This window comes from Aythya fuligula, chromosome 4 (assembly GCF_009819795.1).
Source record: "Aythya fuligula isolate bAytFul2 chromosome 4, bAytFul2.pri, whole genome shotgun sequence".
Taxonomy (NCBI): domain Eukaryota; kingdom Metazoa; phylum Chordata; class Aves; order Anseriformes; family Anatidae; genus Aythya; species Aythya fuligula.
Genome location: NC_045562.1, coordinates 30,851,187 through 30,863,725, shown reverse-complemented (window position 1 = coordinate 30,863,725; position 12,539 = coordinate 30,851,187). Strand labels below are relative to the sequence as shown.

The following is a 12,539-nucleotide window of genomic DNA, read 5'->3' as shown; positions in this document are numbered from 1 at the left end:
AAATAAGAATAAAATTGATATATCATAAAAGTGAGGTGACTTTGGCCATAGGGTATTGATACATGTAGAGCTGGGTTGTCATCTCACTAGTGGACTCCCATCTGTACAAATGCTTTCCCTGGAAATATGCATACACTGCAGGCCTTAATTTCTGTTGAGTTGTTCTGTATAACAATGCTTTTTAGGTACTTAGGCCTGGTTGTACAGCTTCAAAAGCACAGATGAAACTTCTATATTTGATACTACTATAACAACGTTACTCTTATTTATGTCAATTTAGAACTTTAGCTGTTTTTTTCCAGTTAGGGAAATGTGCTATTTGTTGTTTGTAATCTGCTAAGGCAATACTACAGAAGACTTCTCCTTTTGGTTAATGTGAAGTTTTCAGGCAGCAAAACTTGTAAGAAGCAGAACCTGAAGTAGTGAAACATAGTACTTAGTCTTTTCTTTTTTTTTAATTGAAAATAGTAGAAGTCCTTCAAAGTAGAATGGCTAAAAAGACATTATTTACACAGACAATTATGAACATTCATGGCATCAGTTACAAAAGGATTGTACTACAGAGACCTATTTAACATGGTACAATGAGTGCAAAAATTACAGAATCGCTTCAATACTTTTCCTAGTAGCACTTCATTAGTGATACAGGTAAAGAATTCCTGATGACAGAACACTTTAAAAGTGCATGTTCAGTTTTAAATTCTAGCTACATTTGTCTCCAACTGCAGTTATACAGGTTAGCAAATCTAGGACCACTCTTTGGTTCCCAGCAAGTCTCCTGTGAGTTCAATAAAGTTCAATAATTTTGTAGGAAAATTCAACATCTACCTTATTTGGAGTACTCTGTAATTGCTGTATTTTTAAATGTAGAATATATATCAACACTCTACTGCCATCATTTTTTCTATAATAGACATTTTTTTTTGCATTTCTGCTTTGCCACTGGTTCTACTGTTAGTCATGATGTAGTGAAGAGACTTGTGGAAATTAAAAGAAAGAATAGTTGATTTGCAAACACTTATGTCTTGTCAAGGCACAGGATTAAGCCACTAGAGGTGTCTTGTGTTTATCTAAATATAATTTCTGCTTGCTTTTCTATCCATCTAACAAATTAATTCAGAAGACTCTGATATTCCAGGCACTTTCTAAAGCACCCCCTACTCCAAAGAGCTCTGAATTTATATCTACACAAGAAAGGTGTCAGACTGAAATGGAAGGACTGCAGCACTACACTGACCCTGGGTGCTCAGGAGACAACTTTGACTACCCATTCCCCTCCTCTTTTCTTCTAGCTTTAGAGAAAATGTAGAATTTCACAAAAAGGGGGAAGACAAAATGTCTGAGGTGCTACAAAAGACAAGATGGGTATCAAAGCATAACAAAGAGAATGTTTTCTTCCAACCTCACCTTTCCCCACCCAATAAAACCAGACATAATCTCATGTTCTATGTTCGTGTTCATGATACTCCATCACACTGTTGATTCAACTTCCTTATTTGTCATCCATTTTTTCCTGGCAAGATTTTTATGGAGTGTATTCTTCAGTATTGAGCACCTTGATAGGGTTTCACATTCACAGTTCCAATCCATCTTTTTAACTTCCTTCTGCGCACTCTGTGGTTGATTTAAAGCCTTCTTATTCCATGAAAGATTTGATACACAATACACATTCCAAATAAAAACATTTTTAAAAACTCCTGCTACCCCATTCCTGTAACACTTAAAATCAGGACCTCCTCATAAAGTTGTTTCTTACTTTAGAAAAGGTTGCCTTGGAGTAAAATCTTCACATACAGTGTATGTCAAATGATTATGCAAATAAAGATCACGGTCTTTGGCCAGTGTCAAACAAATACTGATGAAACTGTATCTGCTATACCTGCAAGTGAATGAAAAACAAAAGAAAAAATGAGTTAGTCTTAGAAATAGAGACCTACCAGAAATAAGTTACCAGAATTGATATTCATGTTACATCCTCTCTCTTCCATGTGTTGACAATATGGACAATAGGTAAACTGTTGGGGTTGGGGGCAGGAAAAAAAACAAAACAACAAAAACCGCTGCAACTCTTATTTCTTCATTGCCTGACGCTATTTACAGTTGAGCTCTACCCTCCTCCCTTCTCTGCTTTCATGTTCAAAACTTCATTCTTTTTTAAGGATTCAGCATTAATGATATTTGTGTGGTGAAAATCAATCTAAACCTTGATATCCTCTTCCCTTTCAATCATACGCATTAGTAATGGACATTATGTTATATGGTTTGGTTGAACTAGCAAACACTATTTTTCTACCTGAACTCATCTACCCTCTCTTAAAACATAGCAATGATTTGTATTTCCTCTGTGAGGATCCCCTTATATCACTTTACTTACATATAACCTAGATTATAGCCTTTACCAATTGCATTGTTTTCCATCAGACTTACCACAGACATTGCTGCCTATCTTAACACGAACATAACCATCTATTCCCCAGGTACGTCCCCAGGAGTTCTGTACAATCCAGTAAGGGATGCTACCTGGAAAAGACATTTTCATAAACAAGAGGCAACATGAGATTTGGGAAGCATAGAAAAAATAATAATCTAACACTCTTTGATTAACATTTTAGTGTCTCATAGGATGCTGATTGGATGACATAGTACAGACAAACCTACTGTTGTTCACAGAGAAGACAGAGCTAATACACCAGCGTTTAATAGACTGGATATATCCTCTGCTAGGATAAAGACACAGATACCTGTGTTCTTGACTTTACAAGGACATGAAGTCCCACAGAACCAAAGGAAAAAAACAGCCTTTTTCCTGGGATCAGACCTCACTTCCAGAATGGAGGTGACACCAAATCAAACAGTTCTCAAAAGCACAACCAGTTGAAGCATTATGGATTGTAATCATTTGCCCTGCAGGAGGCCAACTAAGAGAATGCAAAAACCTAGAAACTCAGTTGATGAAAACATACCTGTTCTGTCAAAACCCGTGATAAGTACAGCATGATTTGCTCTCCCACTGGAGCAGTGATACTGTATGATCCCACCAAGATAATCCTGCCAGCTAACTGCATCTACTGTTACTGCCAGAGGACCCCAGTTAACAAGCATCCTCATCATTTCCTCTTCCTGGCCACTGCAAAAGAAGTGAGTGATAATGCAGTTAAAGTTAGCATAATAATGCAATTTGAGAGGTAGTAATCGACTTAAGTATGATCTAATACTCAAATAATTACTTTTCCCTGTGAGTGCTACACACTACATAACATACATCAATAAACATGAATCTTATTTACAACGCAGTAACATAAAAGTAGGGCACACACTATGGAAAAGGTGCTGATCAAAAGACACGATGCTATTAAAAAAGTCTGGGTCAAATTGGTAGGCAACACTAAACACCACGTACCTTTTATGCACCGCTCCTCTCAATTAAAAATCTGCTTTGGACAAATCATTAGTCGACATTGTTATTGCCCATTAATTTTCAAACATACAGAAGTACGTTTTACATATTTTAGTGCATTGTTATGTATGTTGTATCTCAAACATATCAAAACACAGGACATTACCAGTAACAAATATTTGCCATTAGCATCTGCTTATGTAATGTATTATAGGAGGAAATATTTATCATTGCATAGTATCTGTAATAACTAAGTTTGGCATACACAGAGTGGCAAAGTTATAATTGGTTTTAGTTCCTTCTATGTGGCAGTAATTGGCTTCCTGATTAAAATTACATATTTTTTGTCTTGTTCAGTACGCAGCTGTATTGTACTGATAAAAATTAAAAATGTTTCTCAGTACAAAAGCCTAAAAAGCTATGAGTTGCGTTTACAAAATTCAGTTGACAATACTGTTTGCTAAGTCACAGACTGGAGGAGGATGTGGGTATGTAAGCAGATAAATACTCAACTAACTGAATACTTCCTAAGTTTTTCAACAAATTCCGATTAAAGTCATAGGATATACTGTTACTGACTCATGGTTCCAATTTAAAGATAGACAATTTAAAAGACCTAATTTAAAGACACTCACTTAGGCTTTCTAACTTGAATGTAATTAGTGGCTACAAATTATTAGTTGCTGTAGTACTCGCCACATCCAAAGAAAGATAAACATTTAAGAAAATAACTCATGTTTATTGCTAAGCCCTTATCTAGATCCTGAAACAAGCCTCGTGCATACCTCCATATTAAGGGGAAAGGTTTAAACATTAACTTTTTAGAGTCTCTGAATAAGTACTCCTATCATTAAGACTCCAACAACAAATATGAGTGCCTTCACAGAAAAGCAGGCCTCATCTCCTCCCACTGACTACATGGAAAGTCAAAACTTTTAATTTTGTTATTTTGGCATGCAATTATTTTGGCACAAAATTCTCCATTTAGAGATATCACTGGGGTGCATTTTCCTTAAGAATACAGGAGTTTTTATTAAGTCTTTATTATTTATATTCCCCTGCCTTCAAAAGAAATGACAGTTCTGAAGGTCTGCTTATACATATGAAAGTACAATAGTGGTAATAATTAAAACAAAACTACTATTCTCACTTTTTTAAGAAAGAATCAAAGTCCCTTTAATGTAGGTGTAAAAATGCACAAAGGCATCTCCCGCCCCTGGGCAGAATCACCATCATCTGAATAGGGACAATCTAAATAGAGATGATACACAATTACTGAACCTGAATGAACAATAAGAGGCAAACTACCTCAAATGTGGAAATTCTAGCGGAGAAAACATGAGGGATGGAGAAAAACTGCTTATGCCATCCCTGGAGCTATTTAAGAGGTATGTGTATGCAGCACTGGTTTAGCTGTGGACATGTAGTGTTAGGTGGATGGCTGCACTTGACAATCTTGAAGGTCTTTTCCCACCTAAATAATTCTATGTTTTTATGATTTAGATGCTTTTATGCAACCGGGTTCAAGCAGTTTTTCCATGTTTTCACAATCATTAGCTGAAATTTCAAAAACTTTAATAAGAAAGAATATAAACATCTTAAAGCTAACAATGGCCTGGATTCTAGGGTTACAGTTCCTTGGAGAAGAATATTTATGACTGTTGATAGTTTATTTCAAAGACATTAGTACCTCTGTTTTAATCTCATCTAAAAAATCCAGTGGTAGTAACAACAACTTGCACAGTACCACATTAACCAAAACCAAATTATGTTAAATATCCCAATACAGAAATTAGCAAATAAAAAAAAAAAAAGATAGTAGTTACCTGAAGTCATATGCAGCAAATCCTGTTATTGAAACTCCAAAATCTGACTGACCAAAATAATGGCACAGTCCTGTCTGAGCTTTAAAAGTGTATTCTGAATCTCTCACAAGTTTTACTTTTGTCTGCAAGAAGAGAAATGAATGAGAATTCAATGTGTCTTGACTTTAGCTCTATGCAGATCACACCAGGCATTGAAACCAGCCACAGAACTGACTCAAAATACAGTATGTTCTTAGTGACATTAGAAATAAGAATATGATGTTGGGAGATAAGATATTTACTATCTATAGTTTCTCTGTTTGCAGAGAGAGTTCCCGAAGGGATTCGGATGTTCCTTCATTCTCTCCAAATGATATCCACACACAAAATTTTCCTTTCTTTAGAACAGTTCAAGAACCACAAGTATCCCATATACAGTTACACAAAAAATCTGAAATGAAGTCCAATCCTGCTATTGACTTCAAATATTTATGCCACTATATAACTGCATTATGGCTGCCATGGTTCAAAGTCCAGCTGCAAAGCTATTGTATCAACCTTTTGTACTTGTCTTCTGCAATACGGTATTTTGAGATAGTGTCTTCTCCAGTCTAATTCACTTGTAGACCCTCTGCTGTCAGTCAAGAGGGAGTTTTGCTTTGGAGGAATCCAGATGAATATCCTCTATCTTTCTTGAAATGCAAACATAAACAAGTTATCTAGACTACTACTAGTAGGGATTATACAAATCTTTATGGGTAGAATTATAGAGATCCTTAAAAAGAAGAATCACCCTTTTTAAAAAATAAAAATAAACACTGAGGGATTCTTTTTATATTCTTGCAACTCAAACTGACTTCCTAGAGAGTACTTTTTATTTCAAAATATATTAAAATGTTTCTTCTTACACATATTATAATCACACGTTTTGCATTTTTAGAATGGAATGTACCAGCTATCGCTAAAGTAGAATTCATTTTCAAAATTATGCCTGCATTTTGATTGTTTCCCGTTGCAAGTGATACAAAGATAAACAAGGTTGATTTTATTTTGAGATCCCCAAACTTCTGCATGATTTTACAGTGTTTGTAACAAAACTATAGAAACTTGAAAACTGAAAATCTCTATCCCTCCTTTTCCCCAGATGTTGGTGCCCAAACCAGAAACTCAAATCCACATAATGACACTTGGATCAATGGCTCCTTCTACTGTATGTCTGTTCTTTCCATTGATTTCAGTAGCAGTACTGCACCTTTCAAGGAACATTATTCTCAGACCTGTAAGCTGAATTATTATATTCACAAGTAACATATATACATGCTGAAATTCAAATAATTTCAATTCTGTATGAAGCAATGCTTAATTCTAGACTAAATACATAGATGTATACATATAAATACATGCATACATATATGCATATAAAACTATACTTACACGTAGCTCATCCAATTTTTATATGAAAGTATATGTATTTTATATATGCACGTGTGTGCGTAAAGCATACACTCACTCTTCCCCATCATTTTTCTCCAGTAAAAGAAAAAAAAAAAAACAAAAAAGCCAATATGAAAACTAAGGAAGGGTTCATAATTTATGAAAAGTTTCAAACCTGATTCAGCCAGCTCAGAGCACTTATAGTGGATCCCCCGCTGCAACCATAGTTATTGTATGAACAATCAATAACCTGCTGTACACTGAGTTCTTCCAGGTTATTTCCTTTAATTGCATAGGCAGACTCTATACCACCCACAACACTGAAGGCCCAGCAGCCTCCACACTGGTACAAAGAGAAGGGAAATAGGAGAAAAAAATAAAAAAGTCAGCTTTGTTTTTGAAGTCTGATATGGAGAGAAAAAATAGTTCAAAGCGTTTCCCAAGGCTCTTCATTTTAAATCATCATCTTAAATCAATATTTTTGAAGTCTTGTTAAGTTTCTTTCTTAGTGCCTTAATTTTTTTAAAATTTTTTTTTTCTCCCTCCTGTAGTACACTGTGAAAGCTAGAAATGCATTATCAGGATCTTATTTTAAGGATTCCTGACTCATTTTTGCTATGATAAAAAACAGCCCTTTAAAATAGGTCTGAAGATGCTTTTTACTGTGAGATATGTATTTTCTTAATTAGAGACTGAGGATCAGAAAGAAATTATTTTTTAACCATCTTAGTTTTTGAAAGGGAGGTACAGACAGTCAATGGCTTTCTTTAGACTATAGGTTTTTCAAGAACTATATTAGATTACGGCTTAAGAAACAGTAAATTCAAATTCAATGCAAGAGAAAAAAATCTTAGCTAGTAACAAAATATATATTGTAGTTCTCAGCTCCTTAAATTGTGATGTTTCAAATAGAGAGTATAGTTTATTCCCAGGCACGGTGTAGATGAAGTGCAGGAAAGAAATATATTGGGGATTTAAAAGCTGAGTTGTTTCTTACCCTACTAACAAGTTACCAGGCCTATAGTCAATTTGGGATAAACTGTAATCAGTTGGGTTCCATTTATTTTCCTGTCATGTGTACATCTCCAGAGGTATTTCATGGTAAAGATACTGGTCTTGATCAGCCATGGGCACTCTAAACAAGGGATTTGTACCCAGGTGTACAGGGGACAAGAGGTCAAGTACTGAATCTACCTCAGTCTCTCCAGAAAAATACAAGATACTTATAGTGCAAAATATTTGCAGACTTAGTTAACTAGATCCAAAAACATATTACACACAATTTATAATTGCACAATTCCTAAATACGCAACAACTTTTACTTCTCATGCTTTCAAGTCTAATCCCACTCTGCATGTTACTCTGTCTATGTTCAACTAGCCATACTTGTGTCAGCGCTCCAAGAGCCTTGAGGCAGTGCTGATCCTTTCCTTTCCTTCATTGTGCTCTGCGATGTACTTGCTGGAACTGTCTCTGAGCAGTACTTGAGAATCAGGAAAGCAAAACACCAGGACTTACTGTTTGCTGATTTCTCACTTCTGTAATGACCTTCTTGTCCCTCCAGTCAAACTTCTTTGGCAAAGGTTTTTCCTTTCCCTTTGGCACTTTTATGTATCTGGGAAGTTTGTGAGGTATGCTTCTTAAGTAAATAGCTAAACACAGAATACAAACATTTATAAATCTTGTAACACACACACGCAAAAAAAAAAAAGAAACACAAAAACAACTTTTTTTTTAGAAGCCATAAAGGTAAATTTTATCTGTAGTTACAATTGTGAGATTATATCTCATTCTCAAATCCACAGAGAAATTAAATGTCTTAAAATACTGATCATACTCCAGAACGAATTTTAGTATGCCTACATTTCTAGAAAGAACAGAAATACTCCATGTGAGAACGTGAATACGGAGTATGAAGACTTACTGAAGCTAATCAATAATAAATAAGTTTTGTTAGAATGTTCACAATATGTTACTTACTGAAAATATTACTTTATTTTAGTCAGAAAAAAAGGAAAAAAATAGATGAAAAAATAAAGATTTTGAAACACACTCAAGTTGTAAGTTTTTCACTTAAGAAAAAAGCTCTTTAGTTATCTAAAATCAAAACAAGGTTTGAAATCACTGGAATGAATAGTATGGTATCTAACAGCAGACTTGAACTGTAGAGTGAAAAATCAGGTTAGGTAACAGACAAATCTCAGTAAAAATGAAAAAAAAAAAAAGAAGCCATATTGCTCCCAATAATCATAGCTATAATTGCACAGCCTTTGACTGATGAGCACTGTTTGGATCGTAGCCCATTTTGTCTTAGGATTGGGAAAGGGAACTTAAGACTACTGAAGAACATTGACTATTTTTTGCTTTTACAACTGTTGTAACTGAAAATGGTCTTAAGGCCCTGTGAGAAGAAAGAAAGAAGAAAAAGTCTGCATGCTAAATCAAACTCAGGCTCTAAGCTATTCAATCTTGCAAGACCAGAGAAACATGAAGAGGATTGTTGTATCCTTCAGAAGTACTTACAGTTTGGTACCAGACATTGTAAACTAGCTGATTATCAGCACTGGAAGAATCTGTAAATGTGAAAAATACAAGGTTCTGGAAAAGAGTAAGAAAAAAACAATAGGAAAGACATTAGCAGCAGCCAAAAACTGTACCTTTGAACTCTTCAGGAAATAGGTGAGAAAACTGGTTTGTTCCATAGAATGCAGATGCGTTATCATTTGATGACGAATTCAGAAATCTAACTCTTTTAGCGCTTTCCTAAAGAAAAAACAAAGGTATTGTGGATATTATTAAGTTACCATTAGTGACAAAACCGTAAGAGCAGAAAAAGGTTACAAACAGTAAACATGAACTTGGACACTGTTCACCTCAGATTCAACCCAGCTTCATCCTGTATTCCTATCAACCCAAAGCCATGACTAATTTCAACTCCAAGAAAGATACCAAGAAACGTTTTTAAAAGCATAGAGAAGGAAGAAAAGTGATTCAAGGCAAGCCAAACAAATAAGCTGGGAACAAATTGTGTCAAACCCATCTGATGCCCTTCTTTGACAACTCAGCTAACCTTGTGGTTCAGAGATACGTAAAAACATCTTGTCTTTCTTTAGATTAGATTTAATCCTGCCTTATGTTTGTACAAAACAAAAAGGCTGTACAAGGGCCAAAAGACTTTCAGAAACCCAAACTTATCAGGAAACCTAGATCTTTGAAAAACAAGTTTCTGAAATATGAAAGCAAGGCGATCTGTCCCCCCTGCAACTTCTGCTGACAAAGCTCAACATGAAGCATGAAAAAGGTGTTAAGACACCTTCTCCTCTGGGTATGCAACCCAGACTTCATCACACCCCCTTCAGCAGAAGGCACCGCTCGTCCCGTGCTGGTTTAAGGCACAAGGGAGGCAGGATCGCACCTTCAGTCCCACCACCACAAGCAGCCACCGACCCCTCGGGGGCTGGCAGCAGCCTGGCCCTCAGCCTCCCTGCCCGGTCAGCACCCGGGCAAGGGGGCACCCGGGGGGAGGCTGACACCTCGCGTCCGAAACGGGGAAGGAAGAACAGCAGCAACTGCTCCTTCCTCTTCCTCTTCCTCTTCCTCCTCCTCCTCCTCCTCCTCCTCCTCCTCCTCCTCCTCCCCCAGCGGTAGCCGCTGTCTAGCGCGGATCGCGAGGGCAGGGGCGTGCAGGGCACCTACCCGTAGGGCGGCCGCCACCGCTTCCCTCTCCCGGCCGCCTCCATCCCACCGAGGATGTCCTGGCCCGCCGCTGCCCTCCTCCCCACGCCAGGTGCTAACGGGCAGCTGGGCAGCGGCAGTAGCCAGCCATAGCAGGGAGCACAAGAGCCCCATCGCCGGCAGCCCCATCGCCGAGAGACCCCAGCGGCACTCCGCTCCCTGCCGGCTTCCCCACCGCCGCCCCGCCCCACGGCCGCCATGTCATGGCGGGGTGGGGCCGCGGGGGGACGCCCCCTGCTCGCCGCAGGGCTTGCAGTCGGGCTGTTTATCTGGGGAGACGGGGGTCTGAAGACTTTTGTTTTTCAAGCCTCTACCCAAACGCAGCCCCCGCTTCATCCCGCAGCGGGACCCTACGAGCCTACGGTTGCAGCCACCGTGAGGGGGGACAGAGAGGGCGGAGCATAAAATGGCCGCCGCCCCCCAAGGGGCAGGGCGTGCTGCTTGAGGTGGTCCTGGGCTGGCGCTGCTTTCGGGGGTACTCGCCCGGGTTTTGTTGAGTTTCGGGTCCTTTACACCAGGGGTTTTCCAGTTCCTGGAAAAAAACTCGTGTTTTGGGGTGTGGGAGATGAGTGTGAGGCTGTACGAGAGCTGTGCCGTGCAGCAGGCAGGCTGTGCCGGCGTGTGAAACAACAGCTGCAGGCTTCAGGGACAAAAACTAGGGGAAAAGAAGAGCTGAGCGTTCAATTAAGTATGAGGTAGAAAATCAGTAGAAGGCTTTCCCTGACAGGAAAATGAGTTGATAAGTGCAAACTGGACTCTTATTAGGAAGGAGGAGTAGCTACTTCCTTGAGGCAGCTTAGTTTGTGGCCTTTAGCATGGGAAGGCTTCATTGGGGTGTGAAGAGTTACAATGTATTACAAAGTCAATCTCCTCAGCCTTTGATATCCTGTACACGTGTTACAGTAGAAGAAAAACCTTGAAAAAAAGTAACTGCATGTGCAGCTGCTCTGCTTCTTTAGAGACTATTCAAGTGCTGATACTTAAGAAAGCAGGTTAGTGTTTGGCATCTAAAGCTTTTTGTTATGCTGGTGTAAATTAACAAAATTCTATTTTGTTTATTTCCGTTGTTAAATGCTTTACATATTTAATGTTTGTAAATAGAGTAGTTCTGTGTTTAAACTTAATGTATTATTTTTCAGTTACTTTTTCTCCCGCCATCTTGCTACAACAACAACATGAAAACATACACGCCCTGTCCTGTGGTAGCAGCAGCAAAACGTGCAGCTCTGAGTTTACTAAATGCTGAAAGTTTAAGTTACAGAGTGGGAAATGTTGCTGTCACAACTGTATTGTATAACACCAAACTTTGTGGCAGCGTGCGCTCTGTAGAGCATTGCACCAATACCTATTTTTTGTAGCATGTAGCATTTTACTTGGTAATACAAATTTGAAAGAGAATTATAGTGTATGAAACATAAGACACCTAAATGTTTTATTTCTAGATGGGTAGATATATACAGTCTTGGCAAGCAAAACACAAAAAACTAACAGTTTCAAACTAACAGCTCCAGTGTGTGGAGCTGGATGCAGGGTTGGTTGGGGAGGGCCTACAGCCCAGCTTGAGGTCTCTGAGTCAATGCAGCTGCACCATTCCCTGTCCTGTCCGTCATGGCTCAAGTACCTGAGATACCTGGGTTTGCTGGCTTCTGAGATTCTAATTATTTTATTTTATTTTTAAAATATTTTAAAGTGTTCCTCGTTAAAATTGTAACTCCTGTTTGAGGAGATGCCGGGTGACTTCATCAATATGAGTGCTTTACTGATGTCTGGCACCTCACCATGTGTGACTGGAAAACTTTAAATTTAAAATGTAAATAGCTTTTATCAGAAGCAGTATGGAGTCCTCCATGTTGCATAATAATTTTAATGTCCTCCCCCCTCTCATAAAATGGACTTTTCTGTTTTTTTGTGATGAGAAGGTTAGAAGTATTCTGATGTTGGCTGTATTTTCTTGGACATCACAAACTACTGAAAGGTACTTGAAACGCTTTTGTGAATATCACTGCAGTTTTCCAAACCAGGACTAAGAATGACAAAATTGGGATAACGGGAAAGTTTTCGGATCACATTTTCTATTTGATTTTTAGTTTATTTTTATTTGCTTTATTCCATCTTATTCTGCCAACTTAACTAAGGTTTTTATGGGTGTACCAAAATCAGTGCAGGGC

The 12,539-nt window shown here is 38.1% G+C and overlaps 1 protein-coding gene across 1 annotated transcript; it reads right to left on the bottom strand.

Moving 5' to 3' along the window:
* Nucleotides 1–41: 41 nt before the first annotated feature.
* Nucleotides 42–10,696, bottom strand: CTSO (cathepsin O). The gene is made up of 8 exons (XM_032187290.1): nucleotides 10,333–10,696; nucleotides 9,294–9,399; nucleotides 8,155–8,288; nucleotides 6,812–6,979; nucleotides 5,224–5,345; nucleotides 2,964–3,127; nucleotides 2,428–2,520; nucleotides 42–1,879 (listed from the first exon to the last, which is right to left on the bottom strand). The coding sequence occupies exons 1-8, from the start codon at nucleotides 10,498–10,500 to the stop codon at nucleotides 1,845–1,847; spliced, it is 990 nt and encodes a 329-aa protein (XP_032043181.1). The 5' UTR covers nucleotides 10,501–10,696; the 3' UTR covers nucleotides 42–1,844.
* Nucleotides 10,697–12,539: the final 1,843 nt, after the last annotated feature.

Bases quoted from the DNA above. Each gene is read 5' to 3' on its own strand.
- CTSO (XM_032187290.1), bottom strand. From the start codon at position 10,500: ATGGGGCTGCCGGCGATGGGGCTCTTGTGCTCCCTGCTATGGCTGGCT. The intron at 3,128-5,223 runs GTAACTACTATC...CTTCTTTTGCAG, and splicing joins TTTGCTGCATATGACTTCAG to TGGCCAGGAAGAGGAAATGA. The intron at 1,880-2,427 runs GTAAGTCTGATG...ATTCACTTGCAG, and splicing joins GATAGGCAGCAATGTCTGTG to GTATAGCAGATACAGTTTCA.